General features: G+C 38.1%; 1 protein-coding gene across 2 annotated transcripts in view; it reads left to right on the top strand.

Annotated features, from left to right (window-relative positions):
• Positions 1-19,266, top strand: part of UTP20 (UTP20 small subunit processome component) — a 110,514-nt gene extending 91,248 nt beyond the window's left edge. For both annotated transcript variants that reach the window (XM_040491097.1, XM_040491096.1), the window contains exons 45-62: positions 466-633; positions 1,992-2,158; positions 3,180-3,321; positions 4,670-4,786; positions 6,521-6,691; positions 6,925-7,056; positions 7,520-7,630; positions 9,217-9,296; positions 9,723-9,792; positions 9,920-10,102; positions 11,331-11,462; positions 11,911-12,043; positions 13,609-13,796; positions 14,523-14,594; positions 16,544-16,843; positions 17,058-17,184; positions 18,460-18,605; positions 18,885-19,266. In XM_040491097.1, coding sequence (XP_040347031.1) covers positions 466-633; positions 1,992-2,158; positions 3,180-3,321; positions 4,670-4,786; positions 6,521-6,691; positions 6,925-7,056; positions 7,520-7,630; positions 9,217-9,296; positions 9,723-9,792; positions 9,920-10,102; positions 11,331-11,462; positions 11,911-12,043; positions 13,609-13,796; positions 14,523-14,594; positions 16,544-16,843; positions 17,058-17,184; positions 18,460-18,605; positions 18,885-19,040 — 2,595 coding nt within the window. In that variant the 3' untranslated portion in view covers positions 19,041-19,266. The remainder of the gene's footprint in view (positions 1-465; positions 634-1,991; positions 2,159-3,179; positions 3,322-4,669; positions 4,787-6,520; positions 6,692-6,924; positions 7,057-7,519; positions 7,631-9,216; positions 9,297-9,722; positions 9,793-9,919; positions 10,103-11,330; positions 11,463-11,910; positions 12,044-13,608; positions 13,797-14,522; positions 14,595-16,543; positions 16,844-17,057; positions 17,185-18,459; positions 18,606-18,884) is intronic.
• Positions 19,267-19,534: the final 268 nt, after the last annotated feature.

Below are 19,534 nucleotides of genomic sequence, written 5' to 3'. Positions count from 1 at the left end.
TTGATCATGTGATAATTTGGGGGGTGAGATTAGGAAGAGACTAAATTTGCCATACTGCCTTTGTTCATTCGTTAAAAAATGTACGTATTTAAACATTTTGAATTAAACACATCAGTTTTGATAAGTTACAAATATCATCAGTTTTTTAAAGGGAAATGAGGCTACTCTTCGGTAATATCCAAGAGGAAGTACCTGTCTCTTATATTATACAATCATATATGTAAATCAACATAGCCCTCTTTTATTTCCCCTTAGTAAAAACCTTCAGGTGTTGCGGTATTTGCTTGTCTTTCAGTAATTGGTCCCTGAACTGCCTTGAAAAAGTGAAATCTAATAGAAATTCCTGCCATCTAATTTCAGTCCTGTCCAACTTGTTTTCCTCCGATCTGGATGTATCAGAGACTGCTTATGTTGACATATCTTGCTGATTACACATAATTGCCATTTGGCTTTTTTCTTTCAAAGATTTTTAACCATGAGTTGTTTGGTGCCATTGCTGAAGAGAAGGAAGTGAAGCAGATCCTCTCCAAAGTCATGGAGGCACGAAGAAGCAAGAGTTACGATTCTTATGAAATCCTGGGCAAGTTTGTAGGGAAAGATCAGGTTACAAAACTTATCCTTCCATTAAAAGAGGTAAGGACTTGAATGCAGTACAGGAGATCCCCACATTACAGCATCATGAGTTCTTAAAACGACCCATGCAGTAATGCTGCACTTGACCACCAGGATTTCATTTGGTATGAAGGGCATGGATACCACATGGCCACTAGCTGGCAGCCCTAGGTGGCATTCTAAACTAAGAACCAGATTCCTGGATGTAAACCATGTGATGCAGAAACAAAAAATTGAAATTCAAGTGAGTTTTATAGTTGGCTCAAGTCAGCAGCTAAGAACATAGCTTTTGAAGACAGATTGCTGCTCCCAGATTGCCAAGAGGGAGAAAAGTGACATCTGTTGAACATATATTATGTTCTCAGCATCGTGTTTCATGATCTCTTCTAATCTGCACAACCACTCTGAGATCAATGGTACTTTCATCTTACAGATAAGAAAATGTAGGCTCAACAAAAAGGTAGAAGGGTCATGATTAAGGAGGAAAGTAAAACGTTACTTGTAGATCTTTCTGATCCAAAGCTTACATTCTTTGCACTGTTTTCATTCTGCTCCTGTCGGGCAGGGACTGTAGTTTACTTACCTTCATAATGTTCTCTGTGCCTAATGTAGGGGTGAACACTCAACAAATGTTATTAACTCATTTTATTTTATGCACAAAAACTAGAGCAAAACACTATTTAATGACATGAATTAACCTTAATTCCAAATGTTTTGGTGTCAGAATAACTCCATAATTTTTTCTACAATGCATTAATCTTATCTAAACCTGAGAATGTTAGGTATGTTTTGAGGATGAAAAAGAATGAACACAGCACATGTATTTTCCATGTATATGATCAAGTCCCTCCAAGATAGTTAAAGTTATTAATACCGTGTCCTGTGCAAAGGAATATTTATAAAGTGTTGAAGGTTTTGTTGATGTTGATGGTCCTAGATTCCCATTAAGTTCCTATGATTCGGCCTAATGACTAATATCAAACCCTGAGGCTTGGCCATCACAGCACTGTTAGCATGGTTTCAGATGAGTACTGACTGCATTTGGTAATGTTGTATATGTCCATGTGCTTGCCTATGATGCACTTACAGGGTTGATGTCTTCCATGTATCACATCATGTCTCCAGTCCTGTGCCCTAAGGTCTCACCAACAGAGAGCACAGAGAAATCCAGAGACATACATGATGCTGATAGTGGTTGTCTCTGGGATTGACAGTATGTGTAAATGTTACTTTGTATGCTCTGTTTGAAATTTTATTAAGGATGTTTCTTTTTAATTAGAAAAAAAAACCTATATTAAAAAGGAAATGTATTTTTTAATCACAACAAACAAAAAGGCAGTTCTGTGTTATCTCAACATGACATTTATGTTTGCCTTTAGATCTTACAAAATACCACGAGTTTAAAACTGGCCCGGAAAGTTCATGAAACCTTGCGCCGAATCATAGCAGGATTAATTGTAAATCAAGAAATGACGGCAGAATCCATACTATTGCTCAGTTATGGGTTGGTCAGTGAAAATCTTCCCCTGTTAACAGAGAAAGAAAAGTAAGTTTGAAAGAAAAAAAAAAAACAACTATCCTTGGGTGCTTGCTTCTGATAAACCATTCAGTTTTCATTTACTCTTAAGTGAGTTAATTTAATAATTTACCTTAGTTAAAACACACACACCCACACACACATAGAGTAAAACCTTGGATTGCGAGTAACTTGTTCTGCAAGACAAGCAAACATTTCTAATAAATTTTAACTTGATAAAAGAGTGACGTCTTGCAATATAAGTAGTACCTGATGCCATATATCACATGATCACAACTGAGCCAACGGTTCTTGAAATTTACTTTGATATACAAGTGCTTCGGGTTACAAGCATGTTTTCCGGAATGAATTATGCTTACAAACCAAGGTTTTACTGCATATGCATGTTTACATATATTATACAATTACATAATTTATAATACATGTACAATTATTTATGTGCACATATAATTATATACATAATTAATACATATACAATTACATACTTGTATAATATATGCTATATATATTTGAGTTATGAGACGGTTCTCCTTTGTGGTGTTTGGGCTAAAGCCCTTCCAGATGATAAATCTCAGCATGAGATGATTGTCTGATAAATGAGTAAGTTAGCTGTGACAGCAGCCAGTTATGTTATTTATTGAATCAAAGTTAGGATAGATTTTAAATACGTAGCTTTTCTTCTGATTAAATAGATATCCAAACCTGAAAAGGTTTCAAAATACCTCCTTTGGATTTTGCTTTTGGGTTCTAAAAGAAACTCCTTGGCATTTGTTTTCAAACATCAAGGGAGTGTCCTTTTACTGTTCATCTTAATTTAAACGTGTGTTCATCAATCTGATTTCTGTTTCTGGGGTTGTTCTACAGCTTTGATCAACAACCTAATAATCTTTTTCTCATGGTTGAAGGAGAAAAAAAGCCCACAGTGAATAGCATACTACTTAGTGCTGGACTCCAGTCACCAGACAGGGTCACGTGACTTAGAGTGCAGCATACAGTGTTCTTGCCCCTGTTTTTCCTTTGTGATTGACAGAAACCCAGCAGCCCCTGCACTGGATCCACGTCTGCCACCCCAGAGCTGTCTTCTGCTCCCCCCAACTCCAGTTCGAGGTGGGCAGAAAGCTGTTGTGAGCAGGAAAACCAACATGCACATATTTATTGAGTCTGGACTCCGGGTAAGAATTAACCCTTAAAGTGTGATTTGCTGCCCACAGTGAGTGTGCCTTTCAGTCCTCTGCTCATTCCCACTGTAAATGTCTTATCAGAAATAAATTACAGGCTATTTTTTTGTTTGTTTGTTTATTTAGTTTGAGAGGGAGAGACAGCGTGAGCAGGGGAGGGGCGGAGAGAGAGGGAGAGAGAGAATCCCAAGCAGGCTCCACACTGTCAGCGTAGAACCTGATGTGGGGCTCAATCCCATGAACCATGAGTACATGACCTGAGCCGAGATCGAGAGTTGGACACGTAATCAGTTGAGCTGAGCCGCCCAGATGCCCCTGGGCCATTTTTTTAAAGGTGCATTGGTCCATTTACCATTTCTCTCTTCTAGTACTTACTTTGATGATATAATGGTCTCAGGGTTAATGATTCTGACCTAACATTTATTATGGGTTCACTTTGATTTGCCCATGGGCATCTCTAAATTATTTTGAATTTTTTTTTAAAGATGTAAGCATCTAAAAACACAAATCTGATTGTTTTATTTCCTTTTTATTACCTTCATTGGCTCCCATTTTTCTTGAGAGCCTGGTCTTTCATCTGGGCTACAGGGGCCAAACTTTGTATTGTACCATTCCCAACACACAGCTCAGCCACACTGGCTTCCCTTCAGTTTCATAGTCTCTACACTCTGTCACTCCAGGACTTCACCACGGGCTCCTCCCTTTGCCAGGGTCCCCACAGAACTCCCAAAGCCCACTGAATTTACAGTTAATTATTTGCTAGAGTCTCTCTTCCTGGTTAAGATCCATCAGGCAGGAACCATGTTCATCTTGATCATTGCTGTGCCCTGTGTGCCAACCCAGTGCCTCGAATCAAAGTAAATCCTGAGTGGGGCGCCTGGGTGGCGCAGTCGGTTAAGCGTCCGACTTCAGCCAGGTCACGATCTCGCGGTCCGTGAGTTCGAGCCCCGCGTCAGGCTCTGGGCTGATGGCTCAGAGCCTGGAGCCTGTTTCCGATTCTGTGTCTCCCTCTCTCTCTGCTCCTCCGCCGTTCATGCTCTGTCTCTCTCTGTCCCAAAAATAAATAAACGTTGAAAAAAAAATTAAAAAAAAAAAAAAAAAAAAAAGTAAATCCTGAGTAATCATTTGGTAAATGAACTCAGCATCTCAGCTGCACAGTGAACTCCCACCTTCTTCACTTACTGAGAGTCTCCCAGGCCCTTTATCATTCCTTCAGAATTTTTGTCGCTTCAAACGGAAGCATCTTAATGTTTCATGTATCTCTCTTAAAATCATTTTACCTTTACCTAACTCATTTGGTCTTATGGGCAACTGGTATGAAATATCTTTTTGAATCTTTTAGCTGCTGCATCTGAGTCTAAAGACTTCCAAGATCAAGTCTTCAAGTGAACCTGTTCTGGAAATGTTGGATCCTTTTGTCTCTCTCCTCATAGACTGCCTGGTTTCCATGGATGTGAAGGTGAGCTTCTGTTCCTTCATGAGAACTGTGTTGCACAAAATACCCAGAACTTTTAGGCTTGTGCTTCACAAGATGATGGAGTTTTTAAGTGGCTTTATGATATTGTGAACGACTTCTGTTCCCTACATTACGTTGCTTTCCAGCCATATATTTGGATAGCCTTCAACAGTTTTACAGGCTCTGGTAGATACATTACACTTATTTCATTGGGTCCTTGCAACATCATGAGGCTGAGTAATGGTGTCACCATGTCAGCACTGATCATCTCCATGATCCTTGTCACTACTGCCCTCACTGGTGTGAATCCTCATAACAACCTATGAAGCACATATTATTTTTTTTTTTATTAAATTTTTTTTTTTCAACATTTATTTATTTTTGGGACAGAGAGAGACAGAGCATGAACGGGGGAGGGGCAGAGAGAGAGGGAGACACAGAATCGGAAACAGGCTCCAGGCTCTGAGCCATCAGCCCAGAGCCCGACGCGGGGCTCGAACTCACGGAGCGCGAGATCGTGACCTGGCTGAAGTCGGACGCTTAACCGACTGCGCCACCCAGGCGCCCCTGAAGCACATATTATTAATGCTTCTGTTTTATCAGTGAGAAAAGTAGGCTATCAGCTGACTTGGCCTAGATCACAGATCTAGGATATCAGTCCGTCAGACTCCAGAGCCGACACATCTCCCATTTCCTGACTGCCTGTCTTATAGTCAAGGTGCCAGGAGGTTAAGTAACATCTCTGTAGTTGAGTAACATCTCTGTAGCTCTGTAGGTAATAAACTGCAGAGCTGGGATTTAAGCCCTGGCCTTTGTGACTCCAAAGACCTTTCCTCTATGGCTTCATCTAATCCAGCCCAAGAAGACCTTACAGCAACCAGAGCAGTGTGGGTCTATTAGGCACAGCTGAATTAGGTGAAATAACTGATCTCAGTAGTCTCTAAGGTTTGAGCCGGAGGTCAAGGATTCTCATGTCATCGCTTGGTCCCAGCACACTTTTTTCATATCTTTTGCAAAGCACTTAACTATATTAAATTGTAGTGTATTGTTCTCATGCTTAATTTCTTAGCCAGCTGTCTGCTCTTTAAATAGAGGGGTGGTGTTCTCTTTATCTTTGTAATTCTGATTTGTAGAGTGCCTTGTATACGGTTGCTTAGAATGGGTTAAAGTACCATTCTAGAAAATAGAAAAGTCATTTATAATGTATCTTTCCAGACACAAAAAAAAGTTGCTGAAATTGGTCAATTCAGGATGCCTGGCTGACTCAGTTGGTTAAGCATCTGACTCTTGATTTCAGCTCAGGTCATGATATTACAGTTCATGAGTTTGAGCCCCACATTGGGCTCTGTGCGGACAGTGCAGAGCCTGCTTGGGATCCTCTCTCTCCCTCTCTTTCTGCCTCTCCCCTGCTCTCTCTCTCAAAAATAAAAAATAAAAACATTGAAAATAAATAAATTGGCCAGTTCTTCCAGTCATTGACTCATATAGGTTAAGAATATGGTGCACTCTTTCTTATTTACTTGCATCACCTTTATGTGCCTTAGAGAAGCAGTAAGTTCTACCACAGGGAATAGGAAATCTCCTTCTCTTCTTATGCTTTTGGTATATGGTTCTTCTAGAGTGGGCTGAGCAGAGTATTTCATTTTTTCAACTTGATTGCTTATAGAGTCTACACAGCCTCAGGTGCTTGACTGTTGGGTTTGATCACTACATAAATTGGTTGGTTTTGTTTTTCAGGTGATCACAGGTGCTTTACAGTGCCTGATCTGGGTCTTGAGGTTCCCTCTGCCTTCCATAGAAACAAAAGCAGAACAGCTGACAAAACACCTTTTCCTGTTGCTGAAGGACTATGCAAAACTTGGAGCTGCCAGGGGCCAGAACTTCCACCTGGTGGTAAATTGTTTCAAGGTGAGGTGTTTTTAGTTATACTTCGAAAGAGCCAGGACCAGGTTTAACATCAAACTTAGGTTTCCTCATTGTCCTTTGGTCCTGTCCAGAATTCTTTCCAGATTAATTTGCTAAGGCCAGAGGGTTGGTATCCTGTGTGAAAAAGCATTGATGTTGTATTAAGGCCTTACCATTTCACTGATTCTTCATTCGTGGGATGTCCTGGCTATTAACCTCACTAGTTTAATTTACAGTGTGTAACCACAGTTGTGAAGAAAGTGAAGTCTTACCAGATAACCGAAAAGCAGCTTCAAGTTCTACTAGCATATGCTGAAGAAGACATTTATGATACTTCAAGACAGGCCACTGCATTTGGTCTTCTGAAGGTATGGTATCACCAGAATGTTGGATTTTACAGTTTATGTGCCTCAGATTAGATACTTAGAATAATGTGGAACAAAGTATTTTGACTAGCTGTGGATTTCCAAAATTAATTTATAAACACTGTGATGATTTTGATGGATTAATGGTAATCTAACATACCTACTTATTAAAATGTTTGAACATGAATTCAGTTAACACTTCCAGAGCCTTCTATAAAAGTAGAGGAAAGTTTAAAAAATGCTTGTATTTACTGTATTGGACTTCGTGGAGCTTTTTTCTTTTTTTAATTATAAAATACATAAAACAAAAGTCACTATTTTAACCATTTTTAAGTGTATGTTTTTTTTCTCTTGAAGGTTACTTTCATTATTTTTGAAAATTGCGTGTGACTGCTTTAACAGTGCATCAGCTTACAACCATCTGCAGTAGAACATGAAATGAGATGTCTTCCTTTTTTTATTTTAGGCCATTTTATCAAGGAAGTTGTTAGTCCCAGAAATCGATGATGTCATGCGGAAAGTATCCAAGTTGGCAATTTCTGCACAAAGTGAACCTGTCAGAGTCCAATGCAGACAGGTTTGTAGAGAAGAAGCCTTATTCCCATAGCAAGTGTTGGGTCCTGTCTTCTCTGTTCCATATTTAGATAGACATGTCAACATTGACTGAATTCTGAAGATAATTTTGCGTCACATTGTTGCTTTATTCTGAGACTCAGGAACCCATTTACTTACCAAGTGTGAGAAGCATGTCTGCTCTGCCTTAAGGGCATTTCAGTTAACAAAGAGCATTTTGAGAATAACCCATCATATGTGGAATGTTTCAAATGGATAAAGATGTATATTTTCCTTCTGTAGCATGATAGCCTGCACCAAATAATTCCATCCATTGGTCCAGTCATCAACTACTTATGCATATTACTATGTGCCAGGTGCTGCTGGAAAAGCAGTCAACAAAATTTTTATAGTCCCTGTCAGATAGTGAAATTTTAAAGTACACAGGCACAAAGCAAAAATTCCACAGGTATTTAATTACAGGCATCCTAAGTGCCAGGAGGGAGAAAGCACTGTCATATTTCATTATTTATAAAACATACCTTTATTTATATACTTCAAAGAAAGAAAACACTATGACACAGTGGTAAGATGCTATCAATTTTAAGATACATCCCAATTTCAGATCTGTTAAAATGTGAAAAACTGTGCTTCTTAGAATTGACAAAATATGGAAGAGTAGATGATAAGAACATATGATCAGGTTGAGGACCACCCTGGTGTTAGAATCAGGAAGGGCTCTCCTGAGGATTGGCTTGTCAGCAGAAATGCGAAGGAAGAAAAAGGCTTAGCTTTCCAGGTGAAGGGAGCAGCCAGTGCCTAAGGAAGGTAAGCCTTGAGGTAGGTGAGGGCCTCACTTATTAGAGGAGGTAAATGAAGGTTAAGTGAGATGGGGAAGGGAGCCAGGTCAGGCAAGACCTCGTGTACTTGTTAAAGATTTATTTAGGGCTTTATTCAGTAGCAGAAAGCTATTGATATATAATAGCTTATATATAAATACTTATTTTATTAATTACTTTTATTAATAAACTAGTACAGTGGTTTGAAAGCAGATAGACCAGGCATGGAATTCTGGCACTGTCACCTGAGCATGTTACTCACCTCTCTGTGCCAACTTCATTCTCTTCATCTGTAAAATGGGGATAATATCCCCTACTTTCCAAGAAAGTGATGGCAGTTAACTGAGGAACACATAGCACAGTGCTTGGCATATAGAATTGACATATAATTAATACATGAATTAGTGTTATCTGTATTAATATCAATCATCACTGTCATTCTTATTCAAGGGGAAGTACAGGGGTGAACCACAGTCCGTACTCAGTCCACCATACCCCACTACCTATGGAAGAGAGGAGCTTCCAACCCGTGAGCTTAGATCTGGAGCCCAAAACAACCATGCCAGTGGTAGGCTAGGACTTTTAATCAGGCACTTGGGGCAGGACCTGAGTAAGTGAAGTAGGAGAAGAAAGGAAAGCGTGCAGTTGACTCAGGAGGATTGATCAGTCTTCTGAAAGGTCTTTGTAACTGAACAGTGTATCAGCAGGTTAGGAAGCAGAAATCCTGGAGAGATAGGACCCAAATAATCATCTATGTGACTTCTGTTCCTAGGTTTTTCTGAAATATATTCTTGACTATCCCCTGGGTGACAAATTGAGACCAAACTTGGAATTCATGCTTGCTCAACTCAAGTAAGTTTAAGCCATAAACTACATAGGGGCAGAAGAGTAGTTTCCTCTCATTTTATTGTGGCACCTGTCTGGAAAATGACAAAATCTAAACATCTGAGGGTGTTATCATTTGAATCATTGACTTGATTATCAAACAGTGTGCATGGCTTCATGTGACGGTTGTGTAAGTTGCTTTTCGAATTCGGTCTGACCACTGATTTTCATTAAGAGTCTATTTAAGGAGAATGGTAAAAATCTAACAGAATCACATTTAAAGCTGAATAGTAGCATGATAGATTTACATAAGTATTAAAATTGGGAACATGGATATTTTTTTCTACTTTTTAAGAAACAGACTGACACCTTAAAACAATGTTTAAAAATTTTTAAAACAATTATTGGTAATTGAAAAGATACTAACAAGTCTATCTAATGTTCTTGCCTTAGTTATGAACATGAGACCGGGAGAGAGTCTGCCTTGGAAATGATCTCCTATCTCTTTGACACATTCCCTCAGGTACCTTGAATCACAGATTGTAGCTATGTTCCCCTTGAGCCCTGGGGGCCCACAGGGAGCCTCCCTTGTTTGGGCATCCATAAGAATTCCAGTCTGAGTGTGCTCTTAACTGCCTGTTTTCTTCTAGGGACTACTCCATGAGAACTGTGGAATGTTCTTTATTCCTCTTTGTCTAATGATGGTGAACGATGATTCTGCCATGTGCAAGAAGATGGCATCCATGACAATCAAATCTTTACTCAGTAAAATCAACCTTGAGAAAAAAGATTGGCTCTTTGATATGGTTACCACCTGGTTTGGAGCAAAAAAGGTTAAGGTTGCTTTTAGTTAAATTTCAATGAAAAGTCTTAGCTTTTGGTATTCACTTTAAATAAGAATACATCTTAAACATTGTTGAATTTTTCCCAAATTTTATTTTTTTTAGTAGATTATGTTAATAATGTACTCTTGCTGGGTGGGGGGGATGGGTTAAGTAGGTGATAGGGATTAAAGAGTATCCTTATGATGAGCACTGAATAATGTATAGAATTGTTGAATCACTATGTTGTACACCTGAAACTAATTGTATGTTAACTATATTGGAAATAAAATTTTAAAAATATATATATATTCTTATAGTAAAACTTCAGGAAATGTAAGTTATAGAGAGTAACATGAAAATCACCTGTAGTCCCACGACATGATTGTCGTCAGCCAATGACACTGCTATATGAATGTATCGAATGTATCTAACCAGTCCCCAATGATGAATATCTTTGTTTTCAGTTTTGCATATTCAGTTAATGAAATGTAATGTTTGTCAGTGATTATATCCACTTGTTGACTTGCCACCATCAACAGTGGCCCATGTTTGTGGAATATAAACGTGTTGTATCTTAATACTGACTGTAATACGTATTAAAGTTAGAATGGGGGGGGTATTGTATGCAACTTCCAGTTTTTTAATTAAATTTTTTTTATTGGAATATAATTGACACAGTGTTACTAGCTTCAGGTGTACGACATTGATACTCGACAATTCTGTATATTATTCAGTGCTCATCTTGATTTTTTTTTTTTTAATTTAAAATGGGAGAATGTGGGTAATGATGAGTTCCATTTCTTTTTTAATGTTATTCTTGGGTGTGAAGATTCTCTATATTTTTCATTTTAAGCCACCAAAGATCCATATTGTATTGATTTCTGGCATTATAAAGAAATATTGAGGGGTGCCTGGGTGGCTCAGTCGGTTGAGTGTCTGACTTTGGCTCAGGTCACAGTCTCGCAGTTCGTGAGTTCAAGCCCTGTGTCTGGCTCTGTGCTGACGGCTCGGAGCCTGGAGCCTGCTTCGCATTCTTTGTCTCCCTCTCTCTCTGCCCCTCCCCTGCTCATGCTCTGTCTCTCTCTCTCTCTCTCTGTCAAAAATGAATAAACATTAAGAAAAAAATTAAAAAAAGAAATATTGAGGACAGAGTCATGCCCATTTTATTTTATGAATTTGGAAATGGCGTACCAAGTTGTGTTATTAACATTGTCTTTCTGTGGTTTATTTTTGGTAGAGCTTAAATAGGCAACTAGCTGCCCTCATCTGTGGTTTGTTTGTGGAAAGTGAAGGAGTCTCTTTTGAGAGAAGACTTGGAACTATTCTTCCTGTGATTGAAAAGGAAATTGATCCTGAAAACTTTAAAGATGTAAGTAATTTGCCAGAGAATAAAACTTGTGCTAATTTTTGTAGTTTTACTTAAGGTGGTTTAGCTAACAGCTTAAATATTATGTGTGTTCAAAATGTTTCTTAATGAAAGCAAGAATTCAGTGTAGCTGGATCTTCTTTTTTAAAATGAGATTTAAAGTAAGTTATCTTCCATAGTATGTGAAGATCGAAGTTTCTCCAGCAGGGGGATTTCACCACCCCACTGCCAACCCCTCTAGACACTTAGCAACACCTGGAGACATGTTTGGTTGTCACAACTGGAGCGTGGAGGGTGCTACTAGCATCTAGCGGGCAGAGACCATGAATGCTGCAGATCAGCCTGTAGTGCAGAGGGCAGCACCCACAACAAAAAACTGACCCAAAGTGACAGTAGTACTGATAGAAACCCTGAAGTTGTCTCAATGGATTTATATCCATCCTGTTTTTAGATCATGGAAGAGACTGAAGAAAAAGCTGCAGATCGCCTTCTGTTTAGTTTTCTTACACTGATTAGTAAACTCATCAAGGAATGTAATATTATTCAGTTTACCAAGCCCTCTGAGACGCTGAATAAAATCTGGAGTAAGTATTTCCTTTTTATTTACATCTAAAAACAAACACATTAGTTGTGACAGAATTACTAAAAACCAATTTGGGGAATTAGAGTATGAATACTTAGAAAGTCTATAATGTCAGGGGAAAAGTCCATGAGAAAAAGATTTAAAAGACCCTTTCAAATTGATTATAGTGAAAATGTTTCTAGGAAAAATAATATGTTTATGATTTCACAAGTAATACATTTCATTTGTAAAAGGAGGAATATTAATTATGGGAAAGTAAAAGAAAGGAAAGTTTTTCAAAGTCTTCCTTGCTGCTTGGTGTTAATTTGGTATATATTTCCATCCAGTCTGTCTTTTTGTTATATATAGACACAGGTTTTTTTTAGAGATTGCATAATTCCATATAAACTTCTATCTTGTTTGTACCTAAATAAGAATATTATTATACTATAACACACTCAGTAGAAAGCTTTTTAAAATAGCTGTAAATAGTCCACCATGCTAATATGCCATGATTTAGTAAACCATTTAACCCTTGGGAGACATTTAAGTTTTTGTCTATCACTCTTTTTTTAATATATATATTTATTTTTGAGAGAGAGCACACGAGCAGGGGAGGGGCAGAGAGAGAGGGGGACATGGAATCCAAAGCAGGCTCCAGGACCTGAGCTGTCAGCACAGAGCCCAACACGGGGCTCAAAGTCAAGAACCATGAGATCTTGACCTGAGCCAAAGTTGGACACTTAATTGAGCTACCCAGGTGCCCCTGTATATCGCTCTTTAAATAACAAATAAGATCCTAGAATTTTTAATTTAACATACTTAAACTTGATTAGCCAATAGGAAACAGACATTGGAATGAATGCTTTAAGTACCCACCTGTTTTAAAAGAATTCATGATCCTATGGAAATTACTAAATTACTATATGGCCTACTCTGGTATGATTCCACAGAGACATGGCCAGATTATTAGAAAATACAATACATATAGAACAAAAGTAAAACCATGTTTATGAAATGTATAACAGCATAGACTAAGACTCAGATATGATATGGTTCATCCAGAATTTTAATCTTGTTCCCTACAACCCACAAGGCTTTTCTACTGCATTTTCCAAGTGTAATATATGGAGAGTGGCCATGTAACATAAGAGTGTAAGGTTTGGGGCCAGATCAAGCTGGGGCCCAAGCCTGGTTTTGCCTGTTACAGCGTGGTGCCTCATCTGGCCCCTCTGAAACATTTCCTCATCTGTAAAATGCAACTGACAGTTGTAAGGTCACAGAACTGTTGTGAGGTCTAAATGAAACATATGTAACACACTGAGCCCTGTGCCTGGCACACAGAAAGCCTCAATAAATGATAACTCTCCACCAATTTCAGTAACTATTAGGAACAAACATGTGCCTGTATACAAATTTATATTACCTAATTTAGAAATTGTAAATGTTACAGCCAAAAGATGTTGTTCATCTTTGGTTCCTAAATCCAAGCACGTAATAGATAGCGAATGCCTAATCTAATCATATTTACCACCAAAGAGTTGGGAAAGCTGTGAGACATCTGAAAATGCATTTTGGTTCCCTTAGGTTATGTTCATTGTCACCTGAGACATCCACACAGCTGGGTGTGGCTCACTGCAGCCCAGATTTTTGGATTGCTCTTTGCCTCTTGCCAACCAGAGGAACTTACTAGAAAATGGAAGTCTAAAACAACTAAAAAGAAGTTCTCAGAACCTGTAGCAGTAAGATTTCTAACAAATGACCTTGAACAAAAGGTAAGGTTTCTCTAAAACCTTTTCTTTCCTTTGTGATCTATGTGAGATGTTCCTTCTGGTTCATGTAACTATTTGGGAGTTGGCCCTTGGGAAAAACTCTGACAGCTGACTTGTTGCAGGTTTCTGTAGGTGTGCTGGGAACTAGAAAGGGTCAACCTCAAGGCCAAGGTTTTTCAAAGATAATTTTTAGACTATCAGTCTAGTCCACTTCTGTTGTTCATCTTCTATTATTGGTTCAAGTTCTTTATCAACACTGGAAAATAGGATTTATTAAAATGAGAGCAATACTGTCTATCCCGCCTCCTTCATAACCTGTTGATGACTGAGATCATGTTCATGAAAATTTTAGGTAGAGACCGTATTACATCCATCTCTGATTTCCTAGGGCCCAACACAATGCCTGACTCAGTGGAGACTCCATAAATAGTGAATGATTGGAAGATGGAGGGGGAAAAAAAGGAAAAAAATACTAGACTGTTGTAAAGTTTCCTGCTAATAATCTGAGGGATTATTAATATCCCCAAAGCTTGAAAATATCCCCTTTATTTGAGCTAAAATGTTTGGGGCAGGTAGAAAGTAGAGACCTTCCCTCTCCAGACCTATACAAGTCATTCAGAACAAAATCTAGCACTTCAGTTATATTATTATGGTTGGTTACTTGGACTTTTTAAAAAAAATCAGAAATACCCTGCATAGTGTCTGCCAATGTCCATTTTCTTTTCACAGATGAAAAGTATCTCCCTAGCCTCTTGCCATCAGTTGCATTCCAAGTTCTTAGATCAATCTCTAGGAGAACAGGTCAGTATTGTCACCCTGCTGGTTTAATAGAAGGGATCTGTTCTACCAAGTATAGGAATAGGCTTACATTTGGTATTTGTGGGGGGTTTTGTTGGTTTGTTTTCCTATTTTAATGCTTGGGGAATTAAATGAAATATAGGCATACACTGAAATACATGTTCAGTTATAAATCTAATCAACTCTGGAGTCTATGTTGGGGTTATTCTTGGCTTCATTTAAAATGCCCAATAAAGATGGTGCAGTGCGAGGCTGACTGTTAATCTTTTCATGTTCAGTTTTAACCATCTACTCAACGTTGTGACCAGCTTTGAAGGGCTTTGGTTGGTTGGTTGATTTTCATTGTCCCTATAATGAACTACAGTACTGAATTTCTTTCCCTTACCCCTGGAAGTTGAAGAGAAAGAAGTAATAGTTATGTTACAGTGTAGTGTGAGAATTGTCTATCCTTAACTGAAGGCAGATAAATCACTAAAAACTTTATGTTTTCATACTATAAAATGTAACTGTAAGTAAATTGTGAATATAGAGAAGCATGTATAAATATGCAGTAAATGTAAATTACTTTTGAGTAAGGTCTATTCCCTTTATTTTTTCCTCCTTTGATAAAGCCATCGGGCTGGTAGATGAGATACACAGATGTGGTATCTTGGTATGAGCAAGACACTTATTCGTGACTCTTATCATTATGGACACAATGGAGCAGCAATACAGATTAAATGATGGGACACAAGAAGCTAGGTGAACACTGTATCCAAAGAGTGATCTCAAGTAGGATGCCATAAGCCCTGATATTTCCATCACTTTTTATATGAAAATATAGTATGCTTCATTATATGGCAGGGCCAGAGAAAGAATGGATAGCTATTCAGTGGATAGCAAAGTGAAGCCAAAGAAATCCTAACAGGGTAGATAGCAGGTGGTGTCTCACAAAATACCAATGTTAATCGAGGCTGACAGATACAACCACGGAAACTAGGGACAGGAAGGGATTTGCTAGTACTAACCTGGGATGAAAGAAATTAATGGAATTTAGTTCACTGTGATCTTACGGTGAGTTAACTGTGAAGTGGCTGCCACAAGGGGAAAAGGCCTCCAAAACTGGGACTGTCTTTAGGGAGACCAAGCTTCCAGAAGGAAATTACAATCTTGGCATGAATTCTCGATGGCCAAGCTAACCTTGGACAGTATGTGAGATTCTGAGTACTACATTTGGAGGAAACTTTTGGCACACAGCACTCCCAACAGAGCAGCCAGGATGGTAAAGGAACTCAAAAGCAACTTGACTTCCTCCATCATATAATCAATGTGAAATATCTATGTCAGAGATTTCATGGATGTCAGAGTTAGGGACTCACTATATGGGTCCATTATTATAAGACTAAAATTGGTCCCTGGGCTATTTAACTGGATCACATGATTTGAGGAAGAGCTCAGTGTTTAAGAACTTAGGCTTGAATTCTAAAGACCATTCAGTCTTGGCTGACGACTTGCTTTGCCTTTGGGTGAGTCACTTAGTAACTCTGAGCCTTGATTTTCTCTCCTGATAACAGTACCTAATAGTGATATTTTAAAGTTGAATTAGAATGCTGTATATAGAAACCGTGCTCAATAAGTGGAAACTGTTATTTCTATGAAGAAATTTAATAGAGGAGGGATGAAAGTTCTCTCAAAAATGTAAATGGATAGTCTAGAATGAAATTATTTACTTATTCTTTGTGACCTTAAAAGGTAGAACTAGGTCAAGTAGATAAGTTACATGGAAATGGGTTTGGGTATACTATAAGGTAGAACTGAATTATCAAAAAAATGCAATAATCATCAGTTTAATAGTGCAATACCTGTTTTGGGGGAGTTTTTTCCTAATTGTAGAATACCTATTTTTTACTGAGCCATATCTGTTTGAAAATCAAAGTCCAATTCCTCCCTTTCTCTCCCTTCCTTTTTTAAAGGTTGTTAAGAATTTGTTATTTGTAGCCAAAGTCTTATATTTACTGGAATCTGATTCTGAGGATGAGCAAGGTGAGATAGAAGAAGACATGGAAGAACAAGCAGCTTTGGGAGATGGTGTAGCCAGAGAGAAAATAAGAAAACGCAAGTCCTGTGCAGATGAGGAGATGGACTCTGACAAAGAAGAAAACAAGGAGGCAAAGGAAGAGCACAGCAAGCCAGCCACACTGCTGTGGTTGATCCAGAAGTTGTCCTGGATTGCAAAACTGGAAGCTGCCTACTCACCTAGAAACCCCTTAAAGGTGCAGTGAATGTTCAGAATGCCTGAAAGTAGTCATTTTTTTTTTTTTTAAGTATTTCAGTGGTATTAGTAATGCTCCCACATCTCTAGAAACTCTTCAACCAAAAACTGCAGCAATAGTATCTGCCCCCAAAGAGACCTTTTCTGAATTAATTGTTTATATGGCTGCAATAAAAGAAACACTTCAGATAACAATGAATGATCTGTACTTTCAGAGAACATGCATCTTTAAGTTTCTTGGAGCTGTGGCGATGGATCTTGGAATAGACAAGGTGAAGCCGTATCTCCCAGTGATCATAGCTCCTTTGTTCCGAGAACTGAACAGCACCTATTCAGACCAGGGTAACTGCAGCCTGTTTTCTGAATACTTGTACATTAGATATCCTCACTTCTCTCCTAAATGCTTCCTTCTTTTCTATCTTCCTTCCCTGCCAGAGTTTTAAGAAAACTTGCTAGGTATCAAAACAATAGCAAACAAGTAAGGCATCTTTGTTTTATCTACGACTGCCTTCTGTGTGCTTCCTCATGTCTAAGAGTGATGTTTCTCTCCTAAAAGATGTTTTACTCCTAAGCATAGATGAAATATTCAAAGAAAACTATAAGTTGAGGTGGTTCTAAACCCCATAGTGCTATGGACAATAATGAACAATAAAATGTCATGGTATTCTCTTATTGTGAACTGTAAGGCAAAAGTATGAAATACTTTAAAAATATGTTGTTTACTGTTCCTATATGTCATTTTTCCTTGCCTGGGCATTTATTTGTACATTTCCCTCACTGATCCTAAATTCTCTTTTGATGATAGGAAAAGAGGGAATGGGGGTTGGAAAGAGGAGGTAAAGTAGGTATTAAGTTTTAAAATAAAACAAGTGAGTACCAAAGCAGGAACTATACATTTCCTTCCTCTCAGAGAGGAAAAAGCAGTGGTCAAGGCCAGGTCCACTTTGGTTCTCATTATTCAGCATTTATTGAGCATGTAATATTTGCCAGGTACTGGGGGTTCAACATTGGAGAAAAGACCTAGTCCTTATCTTCAAGAAATATTCAAAGAAAACTTTGTAATCTAGAACAGCTGCCCTGAAATTGAATACAGAAATATGTGGGTTATGTGTATTTGGGAGACAGAAGGTAGGGAAGGGTGGGAAAGCGAAGATTTTTGTCAGTTTCTCAGAAGTCTTAACCTCCCCCCACAAAGGGAAAAAAAAAAAAGCTGTGGCCAGAACTAAGTATCTGTGACCCATGAATTAGAAGGGGCATAGAGAAATATTTACCTTTCCCATCTGCAGAGTTGAGCAGGTTAATAAAGTAACCCAAAATGTTTCTGTCAGCTTCTCAAATTAGTGTCTTCTGAGCCAGGATTCCACTGGTAAGTGGGCTTCATAGAGTCTGTGATACTCTTAGTGCCTCCCAGATGAGTGGTGGTGGCTAGGAAGTGTCCTACCCAACACTTCCTTTTTTCACATCTCAGAAACATAGAGGCTGGTTTTAGATCAGTGTTTAATGTTCAGGTAATAAAAGTGATGATTCCACAGGGGTTAAATTTTGCATGTTCTTGATTTTATAGATGTTAAAGGTGTCTTTTCCTATATGACTAATTATTACTCTGTGTGTGATCAGATCCTCTGCTGAAGAATCTATCGCAGGAAATCATAGAATTACTCAAAAAGCTGGTTGGGCTTGAGAGCTTCTCCTTAGCTTTTGCCTCTGTACAGAAACAGGCTAATGAGAAAAGGGCACTCCGGAAAAAGAGGAAGGCTTTAGAGGTATGTTTGCTGTTTGAAAATATAGCGTGTTCCTTAATAGATATTTTTAACCACAGGTGTGTGCATGCATATGTGTCACACTTAACACAGAGAGGAAAGAGGAATTGGCTGTGTTTGAGAAGTGGGGACTTTATAGGTGGGGCTCCAGATTTTCTTTAATGGGAATGTGCTGCATTTGTGATATTTAAAGGTGAACAAAATGGCCCATTTCTGCATTTGGTTTTTATTGGTTTAATACTTACTTTTAAAGTAATATAAAATTTCTATTCTTTTTTCAAGTTCGTAACTAATCCTGATATTGCTGCCAAGAAAAAGCTGAAGAAACACAAAAATAAAAGTGAAGCCAAGAAGAGAAAGATAGAGTTCCTGCGTCCAGCCTATAAGGCCAAGAGACAAAAGAGCCACAGCCTGAAAGATTTAGCAATATTGGAGTAATGTGCTCCCTCTGCTGATAAAGTATCTCCATTTACCCCAAAGCCTGAACTTCCTGGAATATCTGCTGGTCTGAAATCACAGCAGATTTTATTATTTAAGTTACAATGGCATAGATTATATATTATACAGTTTAATATAATCCTGCTCATATTTTTTTAAATTAAAACATTTCATAATATTACTGTATCTTCACTGTCTAAAAAAGCAATAAAAAGCTTACAAATTATTTTTTTAAGCACACTTTAAAATAACAAGACAGAATATAGAAGGAATAAATCAAATGATTTACAGTACTTTTAGGGAGAAAATTACAAAATTTTATCAAAGGGCACTAAAAGAAGGATATGCACAAATGGAGGAATAACCATGTTCGTGGATAGGAAGATTTAATATCATGCTAGTTCTTCCCAAGTTAGACCCCATTGGCTAAAGACATATCTGTGTAAAATCCCAAGATTTCTTCAGATTATCCTAAAAAGAGGATTCTAAAATTT

The sequence above is a fragment of the Herpailurus yagouaroundi genome, unplaced genomic scaffold, assembly GCF_014898765.1.
Source record: "Herpailurus yagouaroundi ecotype Mexico unplaced genomic scaffold, PumYag 182, whole genome shotgun sequence".
Lineage (NCBI taxonomy): Eukaryota > Metazoa > Chordata > Mammalia > Carnivora > Felidae > Herpailurus > Herpailurus yagouaroundi.
This window is presented reverse-complemented; position numbering and strand designations above follow the sequence as displayed.